We start from the raw sequence: 25,270 nt of genomic DNA on the forward strand, positions 1-25,270 counted from the left end.
CATTTTATAAAGACGAAATTTTTTAATTATTAAAATCAAAAAATAGGATTTCTTTAAAAATCGAATTTGAGGATTTTTGTAATTATAATTCTTCAATGATATAACAACAGCAACAAAATGAAAACTTTCTTACTAGTATTTTTAATCCATACTCATTGAAATTAGAAAACAAATAATTATTTTCCGCGAATTGTTTACAACCCAGTAAAAAAAAGAAGTATTGAGTGGAGCGTTTAGGAATTGAGTGAAGCTCTGAGCCAATACGGATTCGAGTAAAAACCGTATTGGGACGTTTGACTCAATCTTTTTTTCATCCGCCGAATACGGTCTTATTTTAGCATTAAAATTAAAATCACATGAGCAGAGTTACACATTATAAATTGAAAGCACAATTGTCCTGGAATGTAAAAATGCCAATTTAGATAAGAAACTGTGAATATTTTTTATTTTTTGTTAAAAATTGGTAAAAGCAAATTTTGACAAGCGCGACTGATTTTACCATGTGAATAAATGAAGTGGCAAGTTTAAATGGACTAAAATAAATCTTCTGTTACCGACAAAAAGTTCCTAGAAAACAATGAAATTTCATTGTTTTGTTGAATTTACCACAATTCTCTAGGAACTTTCTGTCGGTAAAAGTAGATTTCTTTTAGTCCATTTCGTCCATTTAAACTTACCACTTCATTTATTCACATGGTAAATTCAGTTGCGCTTGTCAAACTTTGCTTTTACCAATTTTTAACAAAAAATAAAAAATATTCACAGTTTTTTATCTAAATCGGCATTTTCACATTCCAGGACAATTGTGCTTTCAATTTATAATGTGTACTCTGCTCATGTGATTTTAATTTTAATGCTAAAATAAGACCGTATTCGGCAGATGAAAAAAAGATTGAGTCAAACGTCCCAATACGGTTTTTACTCGAATCCGTATTGGCTCAGAGCTTCACTCAATTCCTAAACGCTTCACTCAATACTTCTTTTTTTACTGGGAAGGAAGAACGCCTAATTATAGAACATTATCTTATAACTAAATTTAACGATAAGAAAATCAATTTTTTGTCTATTATCGCGAGGGAAATAAATTCTTTATATTGTAAAAGGTATCATACATCAATTTTTTTCCATTATAGATTTACTCGATGAATTCTTTTTTCATTCTTCGAAATAATGTAATCGACAATGTTATTTGCAGTTCTTTCTAAGAAGTTTATTTCCGTTATAAGATATATTTTCTCAAACATTATTTTATACAACAGTAGAAAAGATAATACATGATAATATTTCACGTTAATTCACATAAATGTTTTTTTATTGATTTATTATTTCACCTTATTTACACATTATCTCTTTGTATCATTTTTCGGTTTTTGTTACTTCGATGGACCTATATGAGAGTCCTTATTTTAGAGTCAACAAAATCGCACTCTTTGTAATAGGACAATGGGTTTATCAGACAGTAAAAATGAAAATCTTGACTAGAATTTTAGTTTTGACATCACTTACAACTGCAATTATTCCTCAGGTATTTTATAGTAATCATTTTTTTTAATACAGCTGTATCTTTTATGAAAATTTCAATGCTACATACTACTTATTTTGCTTTTCATCTCTATAAAATATTTTATAAGAAGAATCAATTATTCCCAAAAAGCACAACATTTGAGCTTAATCTTGTGAAAATATTGCCTCAACATTGTTTATGTCGAAAGTTTTGCATCGAAAAAATGCCTAGGACCTGTATATCAGGAGTTGACTATGTTTCCTAGTTACGAGAGCAACCCATTATAGAATCCTAGTCAAAGTAATAAGATTCAAGCATAGTTAAAGTTAACAGAAAAATTAGTCAATGCAACCAGGAAAAATAGACAAATTGACTAGGATAATAATATTAGATCTAGACTGTGTATCAAAATTATTTGAAATTCCTAATCAAATTAATATTATCCGATAAAAGACAAAAAGTAAATATAATTAAAAAAATAATTAATTTTTATATTGAACATATTTATAACTGACTTTGTATTTATATACCTTAAAATTAATTTAAACTTATGAAATAAATATTTAACGTTGGGGGCACGGGAACACCTGAACCTAACGAATACACACTTTCAAACCCGGAATGATAATAACCACTACACTAAATACGCACTTTGTATTTTCATTTTTAGTAGATACTATTAGATTTTTCAGTCAAAATACAATACTTAATCAGATGATGTTTTATATAATTAAAGTGCACAATTTTATCTGCTTGTCAAAAACTACTAATTTTATATTATTTGTGACATTTAAATATAAAAATAAATTTAAATACACAAATTATTGCAACGGTAGACGTTTAAATACACTGATTAAAATATTAAAAAAAATGTTGTCACCACGTGTGTGAAAATTTTGACGATTTATATTGAAGCCTAATCAAAAAAGTCTAAAAGAATTAACTAATATTATTAAATAGCTTAACTTTAAATCCTGGACTATTATTAGGAATTCTTATTAATTTTACTAGTTTAAGATTAATTATAGGTTCATATTTAATAATACAATACAGATTATTTTTGGTGTATATTTGTTATTTAAGTTAAAATACAAAATTAGGTGAAAAATCATTTTCATCTTTTTGCTAAGCTTTTCAATACAAATATAAAAAAATTTGAACTAACTTTGGCTTAAACATGCTTCAAATACCATATAGGAAAATGTTTGTTGTCACAACTCAATTTATTTGGTTTTTAACGTTTAAGTATAATGTGTATTCATATTCTATAAAGTAATTATTGAAAACATTTTTTGTAATATAATTTTTAATTTTCTAAATTTCTGAGATTTTTATGTCTTTCGGTTTATGTATATAGTTCTTGAAAACTTTTTTATATTCTTGCAAAATATCTTCAGCATTTTCTACAAGATTAAAGTAGGGTAATGGCACTAGTCAAAAAACATTTAAGGAAATGTATAGGGGAGAATGGGGCAAGGATAGTTAGTTGCTGTCATACTTAAATGGCTTGTTCAAAAAGCGCGTAATTCATGATATGTTCGCGTCTTCATACCAATAGATGATAATAAAGATTGGAAGTCAATCTGCCACCATTTGCAAGGTCAGGCCAAATAACCAGGCTTTCCAAAAATTCTACTCGTTTGCAGATACATATTCAGGTTTGGCCGCTAGATCCGAAAACGTCTTACCTAACTATCCTTTCCCCATCCTCCCCTACATTCTATATTTAAAACTGATTACATATATAATTTCTATTATATAATTATTTCTAATGTAAAATGTCATTATGTTTTAATCTTTCTTGGATTATACATATTACAAAAAATATAAAAGGATATTAAAAACGTCATCACACGGAGAGAAAAGTTATAGTGGGTTGTACTTTGCATTTAGTAATATAAGAAAATTTGAGTTGGGACAAATAAATATTAAATAAAGATTACAAAAAAGCATTCAATTTTTTTTGTCGATCGAACTAAACATAGTAGTAAAAATGAATGTCTGCTTAGTGAAATAAGCAAAACTAATTCTGTTCAAGTTTATTAACAAAATTGTTACTTTAACTATAAGAAATATATTAAAATTAATTAAAAAGCTACCTACACGCAGAAAAATAGTTATATACAGTATAGTATGTTTTGTATACCCCAGCTATTTTAGATAGTGTCTGGAGCGCGATCTATTTAGTTGGACAGGACAACCAATTTAATTGGATCCTTAGATGTTGGATATACTATCCAATTCTGATGGCTAGGGGGCCAATTTGTTTTGTAAACTGTCTATTTTTTTGTTATCACTACTTTTAACTTGGATAATGCAACTAATTTCTAATAGTGAAATAACTATTTATATTTTACATATTTAATTAAATTTACACATGAATATTAATAAAATTATTTGTTTATTTAATTTTACCTTTTTTATGTTACATAAATGACGGGTTCCACGTCAAGTGACCCAGGTCAAAAATTTACATGGAATATTTGAAAAATTTGTAGTTTCTTTAAAACAAAACGAAAATACGTTTTCTATTTTGGGTTTTGCTGCTGTTTTTCAACACTTTCTAATAGTGTGAACAAATGTAGAGAAAAAAGATGTTTATTTTGACCAGTTAAAAGTTCTTGTCCCACGTTTTGACCTATACATTTTTTTTAGGAAAAAACCTCACCTTTATGATAAAATTTTTTTTAAAAAAATTAAAACTGTCCATTTGATGAAAAAATGAAATTTTATTTTTTAATTTAATTTTTCAAGGTCTAAATTTTTTTTCTCTACATTTGTTTACACCATTAGAAAGTGTTGAAAAACAGCAGAAAAACCCAAAATAGAAAATGTATTTTCGTTTTGTTTTAAAGAAACTACAAATTTTTCAAATATTCCATGTTAGACCAAAAATTTAAATTGTGATCGTTTCATCTTGATTGAAAAGCATTTTTGTATTCTGTAAAACCAAAAGTAATTGTTATTGCATGTTTTAGACATAATTAAGACTTAAATATCATTAGTTATAACTGAGAGTTAATTCTCTTTATGATTTTTTGACTTTAAAATTAACAAACATTTAACAATGTTATTAAATGTTCACAGTTTGTTAACGCTATTATTTTAAAAAAATTTATCGTGTTTTCGTCCATTATAGTATTTTCGTCTTGACAGTTCATGCACGAAAATGTTGGAATCGAGTCGCAACATCTTGACAGCGCATACGCATTATAGGAATCGGAACTTACAAATTTCAGTTGGCTGCTACATCTAACACGTTGGAAACCGTATCCAACTAAACAGATATAATGACTAATCATAAGTATACATTTAAAATTGTCACTGGGACCAACGCCATTTGTTCATATATGATTTTAACCCTTTCGTGCCTCCGAGACATATATGTCCCACTTAGAAAATTTTATGCAATTCTTATAAAAATTAACCAATTAATTAGCGCTAAATTGCTTTCTATTCCCAATGTATGTGGTTACAATTAAAAAAATAGTAAATTACAAAAAGTTGTAATATTTATTTTAAACAATAGAATAAACATTGACTGTTTTAAAAAAAACAGTTATGTTACAAACTATACATTTCATTAACATTTAGTGAATAATTTTTAACAACACTTCGTTTTTTTATATTTTTGGGGTCGTTGATTACGAATCTTAAGTCAGATTTAAATATTTCAAAATGGTGGATCTAATATGGCCGACAAATTTTTAAACAAATTTCAACATTTTTTTAAATTTCATCAAAATTGCTTCCAAATTGATACTCAGGGATTATCGGGGTCATTGATTACGAATCCGATGTCAGTTTTTCAAAATTCAAAATGGCGGATCAAATATGGCGGACAAGATTTAAAAAAATTGCTTGAATTTGCGTCAATATTGTTACTTGGGGGTTTTCAGGGTCGTTAATTGCGAATCAGAAGTCAGATTTAAAAAATTTTCAAAATGGCGGATCCAATATGGCGGACAAGATTTCAAAAAATTGCTTCTATTTGCTTTAAAATCAGTAGATTTTCGTTCTCTTTATTTTATTCGATTTAGACTATTCAATATTGATATCTGAAGTATTAACAATATGTTTTGAACATTTTCTGAATTTTAATTCTTACATTAAAATTCGTCTGAACTTGAATCTCAGTTTTAACTAATTTTCTTTAGACAACTGCCAATTTCTTGGTCAATAAGCTTTGTTTTCCGTATATAATTACGCACTAATCTGTATATCAGCCTAAAAAGAACAATTAAACATTTTTTTATAATTTACAGTCGCATTAGTAGGATTGCACAGTGCCATATTAGCTCTAATTATCCTTGCCCCGTGAGGAAAAAGTAGCCCATCTTTTAATTATTTCTAATTTTTTGTGAAACGACGTGAATTTAATTGAAAATAAATATGATATTCGTGTTCAGCAGGAAATTCCAATTTTTAGTATCATCTTTTGGTGTTAAGACGCGAAAATATCATGAATGACGCGCTAATTTGAACAAGCCGTTTAATCAATACAGCCACTAAGTATCCTTGCCCCATCCTCCCCTACATGTTTTTCAAAACGCAAAAAAATTGCCAAATGAAAAAATTCATTTTCCTAATGTTTGAAGCATATTTTTTCCAATAAAAATCTTCGTTTGTAGGCAGAAAATACTAAAAAATACCATTATTGTTCAATTTTTTTATATGAAAATTCATTCGTTTATTTTTATTACTAAAAATAAACTTTTTATTTTATTATTAATTTCAGATCCTAATTTTTAAATAAAAAATAAAATATACAAAAAATTTAGAATAAAAATATGATCTGAAATTAGTTACAAACTTATACAAATGAATTTCGATACACCAGAATAGAATAACAATCGTACAAATAAAGAATTTTATTAAAAATGCTTCAAAAATTATGAAAATTAATTTTTTCATTTGGCAATTTTTTGTGGATTCAAAAACATATTCTCTACAAAATTGAGCATGAAAGATTTTTTCTACTATTTTATCAATAAAACTTAAACTGACATCAGATTCGTTATCAGCGACTCCAAAAACCCCTGAGTAGCAGTTTTGAAGCAAATAGAAGTAATTTTAAAAATCTTGTCCGCCATATTAAATCCGCTATTTTCAATTTAAAATTTTTTTTAAATCTGACGTCTGATTCGTAATCAGCGGCCCTTAAAACTCCCAAGTAACGTTTTTTAATGCAAATTCAAACAAATCTTTGAAAACCTCGTCCGCCATATTGGATCAGACATTTTGAATTTTATAAAACTGACATCGGATTCGTAATCAGCGACCCCGAAAACCCCCAAGTAACAATATTGAAACAAATTCAAGCAATTTTTTTAAATCTTGTCCGCCATATTGAATCCGCCATTTTGAAAATTTTTTAAATCTGACTTCTGATTCGCAATCAACGACCCCGAAAACCCCCAAGTAACAATATTGACGCAAATTCAAGCAATTTTTAAAAATATTGTCCGCCATATTGGATCTGCCATTTTGAATTTTGAAAAACTGACATCTGATTCGTAATCAGCGACGCGAAAAACCCCCGAGTAGCAATATTGAAGCAAAGTCAAGCATTTTTTTAAAATCTTGTCCGCCATATTGGATCCGCCATTTTGAATTTTTTAAAACTGACATAGGATTCGTAATCAGCGACCCCGAAAACCCCCAAGTACCAATTTGGAAGCAAATCCAACCGCTTGATTCCCCGGGGGCACGAAAGGGTTAGTTAGATATAAAAGCTAATTTTCTTCTATCCAATAAAAATTGGATGTATAATCCAACCTTTTTTCTGCGTGTATTACAAAATTAACCAAAATTGAGATAAAATATTATTTTTCAAAACTTTATTTGCTGTGATACTTATTATTTATGCTTTGTATATTAGAATAAATATTAGGTTATTGTTATTATAATTATAAAAAAATTGTATTTTTCATTACATTTTTACACAATTTATAAAAATTCTCATTAATTCTGCAAGAAAAAAAGTGCAGGTAAGGTAAAATTGATCATGGTTAATTCAGTAAAAACAGGTTTTCTTCGATACTGATTTTTCTGGTTGAATATACTTTTTAATATAAAAATTATTAGAGGACAGTACCAAAAAACTTAATACCTGTTTATGATTATACCTCTGAGATATTGCCGAGACATTATTCTCACAAAATTACCGCAAATGTGCTAACCTTTATTATAATCAAAAACATAAATTTTCAAATGATCTTTGTATATTGAAAAACTATCTTAAACCCATTAGTTTAACTTTCTCTTTTCGGTTGTTGGCAATGCTAATGCAATATTTGAGTGTCTTCCACCTATCCTATTTGTTTTTCTATCCTATTGTCAACTTGGGATATTCACACTCAAACAAGACAAGGTACAAACATTTTTTTTATTTATTATAATAATAAAATTTTTTATATTATTTGTAAATTTCATATAATTACTACAAAATCTACTAATACTGTAGTTGCGGAATCTTGTCAAGCATATGGAGAACGATTGGAATTTGTTGACGTCTAAAATAGAACGATCAATTTTGCAAAAGGGTGCAGTACATGGAAGACGTCTTACAGTTTTATTTGCTAGTAATAATACAATTTTATTAATATATATTATTAATGTTGTAAGTTTAAGAGGTAGACACAGTTTGGCGGTCTCGGTTAAGCGTGTATTTATAAAAAATTTACATCGAATATTACGTGCGGAATTACTATTGAATTGACAACTGAATTTTTACAAAATTATAAAAAAATTCGTTATAAATTCACAAAAATTCATTTGCAAAAGTGATCGAAAATTATTATAATTATTAACGAATTCCTAGTGGAATTTTTACAAAAAAAATCCTAGTTATTACAGGAAGAATTTGCTATTCGGATTTGCTATTCGGATTTGCTTGAGAAATTTTTTTTTATTAATTGTGTATACGCTTTTTGGACTGGAATTCAAACGAAAATTGTTTCCAAACCTCACACGAATTCTAAACAAATTCTTAAGAAATTCTGAACGAATCATTCTCAATTGGGTCTGCATATGTCATCATTAAAATTACTGATCAAAACACATCAGCTTATCCTTCAATTTTATTAGGGTCAGAATTTCTCAAACGGATCATTTAACTTTTATGGGACTGACGAGGTACCTGGGTACCTTTTGCATTTTCAAATGGATTTTTTTCATAATTTTTAAAATCGTATCGACCTAAGGGTTTCTTGACATCTAAAATTTATCCATACAAAGAGTCAAAACGCGTCACCCGTGAATGGTGAATTTTTTGCATTATTTAAGAAAAAAATTAATAACTCATTACTGTTTTGCTAAATATTAATGGCAATTTTTTTGGTAGTCATTGAATATCCACTCTTTTAAATAAACTTAATTGTGAAAAAAAAATTTGAAAAATTTTTAATTTTTAATAACAATTTTATAAACAATTAGTGTTTTTTATGCTTTCTAGAGCAAGGATTTTAATGAAATTTATATGTAAGATACATTAAACCTACATCTTTATATTCCTGAAAAAAAAAATTTGTATTTCCAATTACAACCGGAGATTTTGAATTTTTTGTTGTGCCGTGCGCCGTCACCGCGGCATCCATCGCTGTGATAAATGCCGCGGTAAACGAGCAGACGGCGCACGGCGCAACCAAAAATTCAAAATCTCCGGTTGTAATTGGAAATACAATTTTTTTTTTGGGAATATAAAGATGTAGGTTTAATGTATCTTACATATAAATTTCATTAAAATCCTTGCTCTAGAAAGCATAAAAAACACTAATTGTTTAAAAAATTGTTATTAAAAATTAAAAATTTTTCAAAATTTTTTTTCACAATTAAGTTTATTTCAAAGAGTGGATATTCAATGACTACCAAAAAAATTGCCATTAATTTCTAGCAAAACAGTAATGAGTTATTAATTTTTTTCTTAAATAATGCAAAAATTTTTTATTATAAAAAAAGGTATAAATATTTAAAATTTTGAAAAACGGTTAAAAGTGTTTTTTTGGTTTGCTGTGAACTACAGATTTTCATAAATGTTTTGACTTTTCCAAAACTATAAAAAAATGTATTCACGGTTGACGCGTTTTGACTCAAAGTGTTTTTTTATATTACTTATAACGCACATTTTTTATTTATTTATTCGGAAATAATAAACAAAGTTTTTTCCCCCATTAAAGGCGGACAAGGTACCCTGGTACCTCTATATATTTCAAGCAGATAAATGTATAGAAAATTCTATTAAAAAATTATGAAAATTTTTATTAAACAATGTTAATAGTACTGCACATAATTTTTTTTATAAAATATGTAATTTAGTTACTATAGTGAAATAACAATATCTATAAGAAATATTGAACAAATTAAACATTGGTACCCGGGTGCTTCGTCCGTCCATAAAAGGTCTTTTTTTTTCTTAGTCCCATAAAGATTAAAACTAAAAATTTTATTTTCAAACAAAAATATTTTTGTTAACTCTCAATATTAATTATTGTTCATATAATTGTCAATAACAATAAACATAAATTTGTCTGAAAAAAACAATTTTTTATCAAGAAGGCCCAAAGTAACTATCATGCCTCCATAAGAGAGTATTTCCCATTTAAAGCAATCTGGAACATACAGTACAGTTTAACATTCACTTTTACCCAGAGACATCCCTATCGTAAAAGATCCTGTATCTGTCTTTTGAAAGTAGTGTTTACACGTTAAAATCTCATTTTTACTGTTTTCTCTTGGCTTGAAGACTATTATTTATTATTAAAAAATTATTTTTTCTAGTAAATATGTATGGCTCAGCATTAACTTTCATATTAATGTCATTAACACCAATTGTTTTTGACTATTTTATTCCCTTAAATGAAACTCGTCCAAGGGAGTTAGTTTATGCAGCAAAATTTCCTTTGGATGAAGAGAAATATTTACCTTGGCTATTGGTCCATGGCTCTATTACTGCTTTATACAATTTGACAGTAATGTTTAGTTGCGAGTCAATGTTAGTAGTCACAACACAGCATGTTTGTGGTTTGTTTAAAATTATAAGGTGAAAAAGCTAATTTAGAAAAATTTTCATTGCTATAAGAATTTAGGGTAGAGTGGGGTAAAAAAGCCACATTTTTACTTTTGATGCTGTAAAATCTGTATTTAAAATTTTTTTCTCAAATTTCCAATTGTTATTGAAAGTTTAGTTATTAAGCTTGAAAATTCTTGACGGAAATATTTTTTATCTCATGAAAGGACTAAGTTATAAGAGTTTTACGAAAGCACTGTAAGTGGCTTTTTTGCACCACCTGGTGGGGTGAAGAAGCCACCTTACGATTTTAGCAAAACATGTTATCAATTTAGGTATTTTTATAGTTTTCCTTTATTTATATGACAAATAGTCTTATTTAAAAAATATTTTAATAATTATGAAAGAGTTTTTAGCAAGGAAAATTGAAAATTATATTAAGTTTACCTGTTTTCGATTTGCACTGCCAATTTTTCGTACCTTTTTTAAAGGTTCTCTTTAAGTTTCACCACAGATAACATATTTCGTTGCAACCGTTTATCCATTGTTTATTTTTTGAATGCACTTTGAACTACTTTTTCGTCGTGTTTAATTAATTTTATTAAATAAACACGAGAAATTTTGTAAAATAATAAGGTTAGTTTAAATAGAAAACAAGTGAATTTCACAAAATATTCAATGGATTTTTTGCCCTGGCTTTTTTACACCCAAGACCAGTTATTAAAAAAGCAAAAATAAATTTTTAATTCAGTTCAATTTCCAAAAATTAACATTGTATACGTTTTCGGTATACTTTTCTCCTTATGTACAAACATTTATTTTTATTATTCGTTCACTTAATCAGACTGTAATATGTTTGAAAAGTTCACCAAAATGTTTTCAAAAAAGCAACAAAAAATTAAAATTACAATAAAAACAATATTAATCTAGGTACAACATTCAAACTAGATTCAAAAGTTGCGTATTACCTAATAGTATTTATATTCTAAACAGCTGATAAGTCGGCTTAATAGTTTTTAAATAAAACTCAAATGGCTTTTTTACCCCACTCTACCCTACCTATTTATTAATAATCCTAAAATAAAAACATTCAAAATTATTTTTTGTTTCCGATTAGTTATAAGTTAAATAGCGCAATGATGCTTTCGAATAAGGAAAAAAACTATAACATAATAGATGATACTTATTATAAACAGTTGACATCTTGTATTAAATGCCACAACCATGCAATTCAGTAAGTTGTAAATTAATATAATAAATAAATGACGTATAATAAGATAACATAAGAATAATTACAAATTATTTTTTAGATATTCAAAGATACTGAACTCTTGCTTTTCGCCACTTCTATTTTGTTCAGTGGGTTTAAATGTTATAGCCATCAGTTCTTTACTAATTCAAGTAAAATTTATTCCTTTTTCTTTATAATATGTGACATAATCTGGAAAAAGGGGGTTTACGTGCTAATAGAAGTTTTTGAGAAAATTGCTGTTAACGTTAAATAACTAAGTTTTGTCAGTTCTCGTCAATTATTATTTTGATAATTTATTAATCGGAGGCTTTTAGGAATTCGATACCAGATTTGTAAAATTTGTAATAGTGGATCTATTATTCCAAAGATTTTGTTTGAAAATTTAATGGATTCCCATTAAATTCATTATTTCGAGATTTTACTCGTTGAATTTTTAAAAAGTTTATACATGTTCTATCGATGTAGAAAAATCAGTTTCTTTCGTATGTTTATTCTTTTTTCTCTTCATTTTTAACAACAATTACAACTGAGGCTCCCAATTCAAGAACCGGTGCGGACGCACGCGTTTATACCAGTCAGTGAGCAGTGAGCGCCTCTGGGCCATTCACTGCTACCTGACTGGTATTAGCGCTTACGGTTCGAGCGTCCGTCCGATTCTTGAATTGAGAGTTTCAACTTTTTTTTTTCTTCTTAAATGACTTGAAGCTAGGCCAACTGTCAGAACACACACTCTTATATACCAACTACTTTTGCGTTTCTACAGAACGACTTTTTGAGGTTAGGAGTACTCGCATTTGCCAGGACCACCCGTCAATGGGTTTTCTCGCCAGAGAAGAGGGAAAGTGTAGAAAACCTCTCCTGAGTACAACCGGTTTATCGACAGCCGAGTTTTAACGGTGTGTACTGGACAATAATCGACAGTGCACATCATTATACCTCGACGTCAAACCTCCCGCTTAGATTATCTTACGTGCCGGAAAAATCCCAGGCTAATGGGCGCGAACCAAGTACTCTTGGTCCGCCCACCGAGCCAGGCATTTATCCGACCGAGCTAATCTGTCGGTGAGAGCTTCAACTTATAACTTTCTAGTTTTTGCTATGTGAATAAAGAGCTTCTCAAATTCTATATAGATAGGAAAAACGTAACCCCTCTTTTTCTAAACCAGGTCACATATCAGTATTCTATGCGGGTGGATTTTTAGGAACTTGCCACATTGGATATAAGTTCTTTCTTTAAAAAAATATCCCGTACGTTTATAATTAGTATTAGAGTAAATATACCAATATAAGGAACAGCTGCGTAGGAACGAATTATTATTTTCCGGAGGGGCAAAGCTATATATATATATATATATATATATGTGTTACTGGTAAAACCAGAAGTCCAGTCATTTTGCGAAATGCCTAGGCAAATCGGGAAATACCTAAAAGTGGCCAGGAAATTCGAGTTTTACCTAGAAATTTTAGGCAAAATGAAAAGTTGATCATTGTAAGCAGCATACTAATGTAAACATATTGTTGACAAAATTATTAGTCTATTACACTGTTCGACAAAATTTTGCTACAAGAATACGTCTCTATTTTGAGGAGAAAAACAGTTTCAAAGTGTCAAAATATGCCATTTTTAGCACTTTTTTAAGCACTATAAAAAAGAAAGCGACGTGATAGAAAGCTCAAATATGTCTTAAATGAGAGCTCGAACCCTGAACTTTAACATCCAAAAGCAAAGAACCATGTAGAAATAACTCAAAATTGTGAGGAACAACTTTTTATTAATTTACCCTATATGATCGCTGACTAAAATAATAGCTGTTGGGCGCGCACGCGGTAAAAAATTGTTCCCCACAATTTTAAGTTATTTCTATATGGTTTTTTGCTTTTGGATGTTAAAGTTGAGGGTTCGAGCTCTCATTTAAAACATATTTGAGCTTTCTATCACGTCGCGTTCTTTTTTTTATAGTGCTTCAAAAAACACAAAAAATGGCATATTTTGACACTTTGACATCGTTTTGTTCAAAATTGAGACGTGATGGGACAATTTCACTTACAGATTCGTAATCTACGGCAAAATCCTATAAGTTCGACATGCTGCAACAAATAACCAGCAAAAAATATATGTTTAGAATTAAAGTTTTAATAAATTTTTCAATTTGACAAAATCGACTTCGGTATTTCGTGAAATGCCTAGGAAATTTACGAACATGCCTAGGCAATTCAGAAAATACCTAAGAATGTCCAGGAAATTCGAGTAATACCTAAGATTTTAGGTATTTCCCGATTTGCCTAGGCATTTTGCAAAATGCCTACGCCACTGGTAAGTAAGCTTAATTGGAAATACCGTACCTTATTCTGTTTTTAACCCTCGGAGCACATACCTCTATTTCGAACAAGAAGCACACTTAGGGTCACTCAGATCCTATTCACTTTTCAAAACTTTACCATTTAAAAATGTATCATTAAATTTACATAAAAGAACTGTTTAATATTCTTTAAACATTTAAGAATAAGTTTCTATACTTGAAGTTCTTGTAATTTTTAATATTTTTAACTAATGTTTTACATTTGCATTCTTGAATAGTAGTACCATAAAATAAAAATAAATTCTATACTGTAATTTTTAAAAAAAGGATTTTTTTGCAAGTTGATGAAGGTGGTTCTTTTAACGAGATGTAGGCGACAACTTACTGGAGCACTATACTCGAGGAACATTAGAACGTGTTACTAGAACCTAACAGAAATACTTTTAGGTCACAGGACCTTCAATTGTTACAATCTTTTTAAAAGAAATTCCAGTTTGAACTAAAAGACAAAGTTACACAGACTCTGCATGTGCTCCGAGGGTTAAAACATAAAAATAAATTTTTTTTAACAAAAACCTGAAATATTTTAATTTCTGTAGAAGTTCACAAACAAGATCAAATATATTTACATGTACATGTGTGACGGATAAAAAAAACACTATTATTTAGATTAAATTTTTGTATTTAATATGAGAAATTATATCAATTATTTTTTACTCGGCTAAATAAAATTACAAAACAGTCCGCAGATCAGAAATTATGTAATCGATCGGTACGTAGATTCGTGACTTGCTGACTAAACATGCTTAGACAAAAGTAAGGGTGGATAAAAATTGAAGGGATTTGTCATTTAAAAAGGGAAACTACATAATTTTTTTTATAATAACGTCAGGCCTCCCTAGTTTAGAAGAAACTTAGTTCCTTAAGTTGTCCGGGATCGCGGATGCCAACAGGGATAATAGACATTTGGTGTAATAATTTGCGGTAAACTAAAAAAATTTATATCTTCGGCGTTCGACTTATAAGAAATATTCTTATTTAACTCTCTGCTGATGCTAACGACCGTTATCGTCAAAAATCGTCATTCTGGACGCCTGGTGGGGACTATGGGAGTTACGTTCTTTGGCGATAGAGTGGGGATAAGTAAGCGTCAGCAGAGGGTTAAATATAGTCACTCTGTCGAGCTATTCATATTCAGAATTTACTGATTAGGGTCTTTAAGTAAGATACAGGCAAGTTCAGGAATTCAGAATACTCAAAATTGACACATTTTATCTGTCATAATTTTGTTTCGGGTTCTAATAATATTTGTTTTACAAGAGTGTATTTTGCTTAATAAATATTATGGTTGTGTGCGATTACAGATGCTAACGTCGTCGTTGTTCATGCATTGTTGCAAGGAAGTTATACCTAAAAGTATGTATAAATCAGTAGGGCAAAGAAGATGGTTTTCATCTTATTTGCAACTAATTATAATTTAATTTTCATCTGTTCGAGTAAATTAACTATCTTTCATTATTTAAAATTATTTCGTATCTTGTTCTGGTCGATTCTCTAAAAACCACTCCCGTCTTATTCTAGACTTTTCTTCAACCCACGGAACTACCTAATGGCTTTAAATTTTGTGGGGTGAAGGTCCCATTTAGTCGCTGACGCAACGTCCCAATAAGGTTTTTACTCGAATCCGTATTGGCTCAGAGCTTCACTCAATTCCTAAACGCTCCACTCAATACTTTTTTTACTAGGGTTAACAACATATTATTAAAAGAATTAAACTATTTAAATAAAAAATAAAAACTTTAAGTGATTTTAACCTTATATTGTGAATTCGGGTCTTTTTTGTTTTATTTAAAATAAGGTTATCAAATTAATTAATTTTTATTATTTAAATATTTAATTAAATTTAATAATTTCTAACATATATTTGACTTTAAATAAAAATTTAATAATTCTGGTTTCAAATGAATTTTTTAATATTCACCCAGATAACCAGCGTACTAGTATGATGCATGTACAATACGACTATGGCGTATTAGTCGTACTGGTACTGTACTCGCCATCTACCTTCGCACGGTAACAGGTACTGTACTAATATGTCGTACCAGTATGCTTATGCTCGTATAATACGAGTACGATAATAGTATGGTGTACTGAAGGTTTTTGTAATTTAGTTTATCGTACGGTTACTGTATTCGTACTATACTAGTACCGCGTGTAAAGTCTTTTATATCCCTCCCCCTCTTGTGCTTTAGTCTGTATTAAGTATTAACTATTTTAATTTAATATTTAATGATAAATTTTCTGAAAGAATCATTACTAAGATCAATTTAATTTTGAAGTAATTTATTTTTATTAAAAGAGTTATTTTTTTTTTGTACCTAAAGATATTATATGTAAATCATGTAACTTGTAACCACATTTACTTTTTTTAGAATAATCAGTGTTTTTAAGTATTTTAATTAAATAATTCTGTAGTGGTTTTGCTTTGCTAATTTTTAAACATTCTTTAAAATAACTGTGAATAATGACCATTTATAATCTAAAGTACTTTATTGTAAGGAAAATAATTTGGACGTTCTAACCTATAAATGATAACACATGTATATGTAATCTATAAGAAAAATTATTTAAAAATATTGCGATTTCTATATATTTTATTGTAACTCTTGAATTAAAATTTTTTTCTCAAGTGTAAAGCACAAAACAGTTTAAAAATCAGAAGTTGTCCATTGTTGTAGTAATTAGAATACGCTAATGATAAAAATAAGCATCATGACAAAGCAAAACCACTTGAGATTAATAGTATACACATATTACATATAGATGAATAGAAACTAAACCACTGATTTCTAATTTAAATATAATGACACATGTTACAAATATTAAAACTTTTGTATTGCATCCTAAAAGTCAGCTTTTCAACAAAAAATCATTGCACCATGTGCACTGGAGGCATATGTCATTGACAACTGTAAAGTAAATTAGGTTATGTTCGCATTACCACGCAGAGTACGGTGAACCGGTATGGTACTTGTATCGTACGAATATGCTGTATTTTCATAAATGACAGTACAACGTCATGGTATTATACTAGCCTCATACTTTCATGGAGTACTTTTATTTTACAATTTCAGTCGTACGACATACCGTCGTTATACTGGTACCGTACCAATACGTATATACTTAATTATTTTGTGCTGGTACAATACGAGAATAATCTCAGCACGCCGTACTGGAAAATGACAATCAGTACGCTTGGCTATCTGGGCATATGAATAATTTAAATTCAATGTACAACAAAAATTAAAAAAAAAAATAATGTAAGTGACATTGAATTAATAAATAATAATGAATAGAAAATTCGAATATTCAATTGTTTTTAACCAAATAATTTTTAATATTGTCTTTGCCCCACATAACAATCTTTTTTTTACTTTAAATTTCAAATATTTAGATACAAAATTAAACTAAAACACCACACCACTTGTGTGTAGAGAAATATTTAATTTATTTACATGTTATTTTTTAAAAATTAAATACATAAACTTATGTTTTGAAAAATAAGAGTTCGTTCAATATAATTATCATTTCATCTTGGCAAAACAATTTTTTGTTATATTTCTTAAAATATTTGATATTTTTATGTTTTTCTTTTTTTAATCAATTGGTCTGATTGCATTGAAACTAAATTTTTAATATCAATTGGAATAGACAGAAAATAAAGGAGATATTTTAAAAAACGTCTTTGCCCTGCATAGCGCCTTTGCCCCTCTCTCCCCTAAATTTCTGGGGATTGCTTGTAGTTGAGATTGTGAATTTAAAGAATATTATAAGATAATATAATCAAATTGCCCCAAGCTAGTGTACAAATTATTATTGATCATTCAAAATTTATTTGAGCTTTTTAAATTATTTAGATGATATTTAAGTCATGCAAACTCCGAACAGGTATCTCACCTCAATTTGAAAAAGAATTTATATAGATAATTCAAAGCAAAATCTTTATTATGTTACCAGGGAAAAATATTACTTTATTTACTACAATTTAATGAAATCAATTTCTATTATCCGTAGGCTTGTTGACAAACAAGAATTGTATCGTTTTTACAAGTGAACCAAAGAAAAGGCGTACGCAGACGCAATGGCTCATAAAATTATACATGCGCATAAGACAGCAAGAAGTTTTAAAAGCATAATACACAATATCCTCTCTGCTTTATAACTTTGCATAAAATACAAAATGCACAATACATTTGAAAGTTTAATATTCGCATGTATCGAAAAATTCCTTTTTATCCCACATGCACAAAAACGGCGCTTTCTGATAGCAGTCGACAGGGAGGAAAGTCATTCATTTCTTCGATCGTATGAAAATGGCGGCCGTGTTCTCCCAAGGGCAAGAAAATTAGCTGTTCACATGCATGTTTCTTGCCCAAGGGAGAAATCGGCCGCCATTTTCATACAAATCGAACAAGTGAATGACTTTTACTCCCTGTCGTCTGCTATCTGAAATCGCCGCTTTTGTGCATTAGGAATAAAAAATATCGTAAGTAACACGAGAATAAAGGCAGCCAATTTCTTTACGATGATTTTTGTGACACTCGTTCCGGTCTCGGGGCGCCTACGGCGCCCTCGACCTCCACTCGTGTCACAAAAATCACCGTAAAGAAATGGCTGCCTTTCTCCTCTTGTTGCTTAATATACTATTATCGTTCTCATACAAATACATTCACACAAATAACAAAATCTGCATCTTGGAAATGCCTTTGTAAACAAATCTGCACATTGCTCACTCGAAGACACAAATTTTGCAAGTAACGTATTATTTTCGATTAATTCCCGAACTAAATAAAATTTTATGTCGATATGTTTCGTTCTCTTGTGAACCTCGGGGTTTTTTAACATTCCAATCGTAGTTTGATTGTCGATAAACAAACATGTCGCATTAGTCTGTTCGCGAGCAAGATCCTTCAAAACTTGACGCAGCCAAACAGCTTCGCGCGAGGCCAATGCTGCCGCGACGCACTCCGCTTCAGTAGTACTTAGTTTGACGTTCCTCTGTCTTTAACAACACCAAGTAACAGCTCCACCGCACAAAAAGAATACGAATCCTGATGTCGAATTAATTTATTTATTTCTCTCCCGCAAAGTCCGAATCAGTGATACCAGTCAAAACTGAATTTTTACTCGTTCCGTTGTAAATAATTCTAAAATCGAAGTTTATACCGATATGGTACATTACTTTGTTGCTCCTCTTCTACAATCCGCTCATCTCTCGCTCCGTCGTTGTTTTCGTTGCCTTGCGGTCTCTCCTTACTTTGACGAAAACCTTGAAAATCCTCCTCGTCCTCGCTGAGAATCTGCTCATCGTTCGAGTTTTCATTTGACGGACAGAAAAATTCGCCATTATATACGGAAGCGCCTATACGCCACTGTAACCGAATCGCGTATGTGTGCATAAAGTAAGGTACAGTAGGTTTCAATTATGCCTTCTTAGTTTGAACGTGTCGCACTCATATGTTTCCATGGGAACATATGAGTGCGACACGTTTATACTAGGAAGGCATTTTTGAAACCTACTGTACAAATGCAAGAATTGCGTGCGAGGGACCCCCTTAGGCTAGCTGAAATTCCCTAGAATAGAATTAATTGCGAGCGAGCCTACCCCTTAGGCTAGCTAAAATTCTTTAAAATTAAACGACTGTGTGAAAAGGAGGTTATGTTTTCTTTCCTGAAACATTAATTAAAATGAATTTTTTTAAACATTTCTTTTTCACAAATTAAAAAAAAGAAATCTTGTGAGGTAATAAGTTAAATTTATTTGGAAAAAAAGTAAAATAATTTTGAAGTTAAATTGATAATTTTACTTTTTTTCCAAATAAATTTAACTTATTACCTCACAAGATTTCTTTTTTCCAATTTGTGAAAAAGAAATGTTTAAAAAAATTAATTTTAATTAATGTTTCAGGAAAGAAAACAACCTCCTTTTCACACAGTCGTTTAATTTTAACGAATTTTAGCTAGCCTAAGGGGTAGGCTCGCTCGCAATTAATTCTATTCTAGGAAATTTCAGCTAGCCTAAGGGGGTCCCTCGCACGCAATTCTTGCATTTGTACCTTACTTTATGCACACATACGCTATTCGGTTACAGTGGCGTATAGGCGCTTTCGTAATTATAACCTTTCGATGAAATAATGTCACTATCTAATTTCTTGTTGAAAATAACATCTCTAGACACAGCTATTTTCTTTGTGATCGGGTCGTAGACTCTATAGTTACTCGAGTTTCCTTGATATCCAACCATGATGCGTTTTTCCGACTTTGCGTTAAATATCTTTCTAAATTGTTTTGGAATGTGCGTGTATGCAACGCTTCCAAAAACACGAAGGTAATTAAGCTCGGGTTTCTCGTTGTTCCAAAACTCAAATGGCGAGATAATTCTTAAGCTTGGCGTTTACATTTATTCTAATCCATTGTCACTTCGGAAAACTTTTATAGATCGATTGAATTTGTTTTTTATCATCGTAGCAAACTCGCGGAATTTCTCGAAAACTTGATCTTTTGAACGCACAAAGTACACAGTTTTATATGGGCGAATCTCTGGAACTTTTAACCTTTATGTCCCTCACATTATTTTCACTTAAACAGCCTAAATATAAAAACTAACGATTTTTAAATATTTACATGTTTTTAAAAAGAAAATAAGGATTAAGATTTAACCATTAATATAAATTATTTTGTTTATTTTTTCTATGTTTTTCTTTATTAAAGTTCACAATACCATGAGTTTGCAAATGTCACTTTCACTTTTTCTAAAAGTATTTTAACTGTTTAAATAAGATTTTTTTGAAAAACACGTTTTTTACTGTTATAAACTATTTAAAAATATCTTAAGAATTCCATAAACAAACTTAAAAAAAAATAAAAAGTAAAAATTATGAAAGATATAATCTTCTAAAAAGTGTCCCTCAGTTTTTGTGTCGCTGGTCAAATCAAAATGGTTTTATAAAATAAACATTTAAAAACTAAATGAAAAAATTTGAAATAAGAGGCACAATTGAATAGTAATTCAAATTTTATGTGCGTGATTTTTATTTTTATTTTGAACTATATTTTAAGCAAAATAATTGTTGGATACTTGTGATACTGGTGTAGTACGAAAAATATGTCGCTGGTCAAATCATTAATTTCTCCAAAGTTTCTTATTTAATTTGCTCCAAAATTGGGGCACATATTACTTTAGATGTATTTAAAACTGTACATATGTTTTTATTTATTCTAATTCTTATTTAATTATTTTTTTTACGTGGATATTCAAATTGTCGCTCGTCAAATATGTCGCTTGGTCAAATCAATAGTTTTCCAATCAATCTGAAGTTTCGCATTTATTTGTTTCGTGTTATTTATCATGAAGTAACCAAAAATGTAATAAAAAGTGACAAAATGAAAGAAAATCAAAGAAAAGAAAATAAAAAGCGAGAAAAAGTAAACGCGGAATGAAAAATTTATCAACGGAAGGCACTTAAGTAATATTTATTTATTTTTTATTAAACGTTCATGAAACTGTTAGTGTTTTTTCAAGGTTATATTAAGATCCTCGATATTTCTTCAAAACAATTCAGCCAATCAAATAATTAGAAAATTTCATGTTACTAATTCAAATAATTATACGTAAAAAATTGTCATTAAATTTTTTTATTGGGATTTTGTCCTTATTAGTTGTATTAGACGTTTATTATATTTATTTTCATGTTTAATTATGTTTTTGTGATACTGAGAAATAACTTACTTAAGTGTAGGAGATAAAATGTTTACGTATATCTTGTTACAGATTTAGATAACCTAACATTATTTTCTTTCCAAAAATTTATATTTTAAAATAGAAGGCAACAAAATAATGGTTGTACAGTAATTAAAATGAAATTTATTTTGGTCAAAGATGTAAGACCAAAAATATCAAAATTGTGCACACAAAAAATTTTTTTAAAAAATTAAAATTTGAATGTTAAAGTTTCCAGAGATTTGCCCATATCCCAAAGCATCGTCAACAAACAAAACGAAATATCTAGCGCCACCTAGCGACTCAATGTGCATCGGCCCGCACAAGTCGGAATGATTACTTTTTCTGCATGCCCGAAACCTTCGTGCCATAACCTCAAATCAGCTGATGATTCACTCACATTCATCTCCGTTGTGCAGTCTCCGCAACAGGAGGCATGGCAAAGAACATTTGATAAATATCGTTTGCCTGTTTCACATCTTCCGCGACGATTTTTCCGTGTTTTGAGATCACTACGCGATTTTCCGAAAATGTCACATCGAAACCTCGCGCCACGCACACTCTAACCGAAAATAAATTTTTCTAAAGTTTCGGAACGTATAGAACATTTTCTATCGTTGAAAAAATCCACTCGTTATTCACAAATTTCCGAATCTTTATAGTTCCAATGCCGCGCACTTCACATTTTGCGTTATCACCGAGCACGACATATTCACCGGAGGCAATAGAAAAATCTGTGAACCACTCACGTCTGAAGGAAATGTGCCTAGAAGCGCTACTGTCAAGAAGCCACACGTCACCACCGTCCATCGTATCGAATCTCTCGATTGATTGGCGAGATTTCTCGCCATTGGTAATAATGAATGCACAATCATCCGATTTGTCGTTTTTCTGGTCATTTTTATTCTTTGCTGGGTCATTTTTCTTCTTTTTCTTGTGCGACACTGACAGGCGAAATGTCCTTTTTATGACAAAAAAAACATTCGACGTTTGACAAATCTCTTTTCTTTTTTCTGAAACTTTTTCGCGTTCTTCGAAAAAGTTGCGAACGCCGACATCGCGCCGTCATCTGGCAAGGATCTGGTTTCTTCTTTCAGCAATCTTTCCTGGAGATATTCTAATGCCTGTCTCGCAGGATCGACACTGTCCTACGCAGTTTTTAAAGCGTTGAATCTAAAAGGCAGACTGGCTAAAATTTTTCCATTATCGCTACGTCAGAAACTGTCTCACCGACGTCTTTGAGTTGCGCGGACATATTTTGCACCTTTGAAATGTGCTGAGATATCGTGTCATTCGATTCCATCCTATACTTGTGAGAATGTTGCGTCATAATGAGTATATTCGTTTCCGATTTTTGCTCATGTATTAAAGCGAGCTTCGTCCACATCTCTTGGCTCGAACTACTTGTCAATATGCTTTCGATATGAGCGGGTTCCATAGTCAAGGAAATAAAATACTTAGCAATGGCGTCGTCTTTCTTCCAAGTATTTAGCTCGTTACCGGCGACCCTGGGCTTCACTCGCGTTGAAATTTCCATATTTGATAGTTTGAACCATTGAACTTATTCATATGCCGCGTTGAAATCAGATCAGCCATTTTTCTTTCACAACGAATCACTCGCACACGAGAAAAGAAAGCGTCTTTTTTACGAAAATTTCGCGTATCACACTATTCACGTAAATAACCTCCGTAGCGGCCCGTGATTCACCATTTACTTGCCCGAGTAACGTCCTAGGCCCATAACCTAATGTAATTTGGGGTTAAATGCAAGTAAAAATGTAAACGATTTCAGTTTAACTCTTTACTTAGAAAAATCGTTTTTACAAGTGAACAAAAGAAAAGGCATACGCAGACGCGATGGCTCGTAAAATTACACATGCGCATAAGGCAGCGCGAAGTTTTAAAAGCATAATATACAATATTTATAACCAAAATATAGGTATAAGTTGTGTATAGAATACCTTCAAGCAGTAAAAATAAAAACAAAGTTGCATTAAAAATTTAATTAATTAACAAACCAGGATTCATATGTTATATGAACATTTATATCTCCCTTTAATTTTAAGTCCAAGGTTGAAGGATGATGTTTGAGGGAACTGCAAGATTTTCTTTGACGATGTAACTCCCCTCAAAGGTGAGAGGAGACAATTGTCAGTATAAACATCCACTGTTGATAAAAAAAACTTTCTTTACTCTTTGCCATATGTCACTATAACTATACTGCAAAGCGCTTTCAACATAAGCATAGTGATTTTACTAAATACTCGAATTTTTCTTATTTTTCTCTTATAGGAATTTTCATTCCTTTTTAAAAGAATACTTATCTATTTCTTTTAGTTCTTAACAGTATTAAAGCAAAACTCATATTTTTTAAGCCTAGAAAACTTTTAGGACAATTGGACCTATAACAAAGGCTAATTGAATAAACGGTCCAATTACCCAAATGCAGCAAAACGAATTGGTCAAGTCGTCTGTCTAATTCGCCTTTTCGCGTGCCTAATAATTCTTTTTTATCAAAGGTATTCGGAGAAATTGTTAGCATCTTCCACCTTCGATAAAATCTTACCGATTAATAAATTTTTCCTTTAATTATTATTTTTTACTGAGATGTAGATATATATGATCTTATCCCTGAAGCTATCCCTGAATACATCCATATCTATCCAAATTCGCGTGTTTTTACTGTAATATCTACAAATTAAAATTCTTTTTCATTGTAAATAACTTTTAAATTAATGCAATAAATAACATTTTTTAATTGTAGACTTTGAACTCAATTAATGAGTCTACTTTGGCCATTAAATATGGAATTTTTGCTAGTGCTTTTATGATTAATCTATTTTGTTTAACTATACCGGCTCAAAGCTTATTAGATAGTAGTTTATTAATTGCACAAGGAACGTAAGTATATTTGAAACGATCGTAAGGAATAATACAAGTCAAGTAACTATGTAATTCCACTATGCTACTATACTATAAGCAACTTGGATTTTTAGCTTTATCTACAAGGTAGCAGATAATAATTTAGTAATAACGGAATAACATAATCTTAAGTAGATTCTCACGGGACGTTTGAATATTCCACAACAAAATTGTCATTCGTCAGAATTGACATTTAAACTAATTTCCATGCATAACAGAATTGACATTTAACACAATTGCCATGCAACAGAACTAACATTTAACACAACTCTCATGCAACGTATTAACATTTAACATAATTGTCATGCAACAGAATTGACATTTAACACAATTAAACGCCTTGATGCAAGAACCAGACATAGCTCTAAGAAAAGAGTGGGTAGTAGTCCCCTGGCAATAAAATATCCAACTTCAAAATTTTTGAATTTTCAAATTACATTGTTATAAAGAATAAAAAACTGCATCTTTTTTCCTTTGAGAAAAAGATGTAGGATTAATATTTTTT

The 25,270-nt window shown here is 30.1% G+C and overlaps 1 protein-coding gene across 1 annotated transcript in view; it reads left to right on the plus strand.

The window, feature by feature from the left end:
• Positions 1-1,316: 1,316 nt before the first annotated feature.
• LOC122510093 overlaps positions 1,317-25,270 on the plus strand; it is a 31,212-nt gene continuing 7,258 nt past the window's right edge. The window contains exons 1-6 of the mRNA XM_043624505.1: positions 1,317-1,525; positions 7,971-8,088; positions 10,283-10,496; positions 11,629-11,745; positions 11,822-11,912; positions 24,608-24,744. Coding sequence (XP_043480440.1) covers positions 1,382-1,525; positions 7,971-8,088; positions 10,283-10,496; positions 11,629-11,745; positions 11,822-11,912; positions 24,608-24,744 — 821 coding nt within the window. The 5' untranslated portion in view covers positions 1,317-1,381. The remainder of the gene's footprint in view (positions 1,526-7,970; positions 8,089-10,282; positions 10,497-11,628; positions 11,746-11,821; positions 11,913-24,607; positions 24,745-25,270) is intronic.

The sequence above is a fragment of the Leptopilina heterotoma genome, unplaced genomic scaffold (assembly GCF_015476425.1).
Source record: "Leptopilina heterotoma isolate Lh14 unplaced genomic scaffold, ASM1547642v1 Lhet_66, whole genome shotgun sequence".
In the NCBI taxonomy this organism is placed as follows: domain Eukaryota; kingdom Metazoa; phylum Arthropoda; class Insecta; order Hymenoptera; family Figitidae; genus Leptopilina; species Leptopilina heterotoma.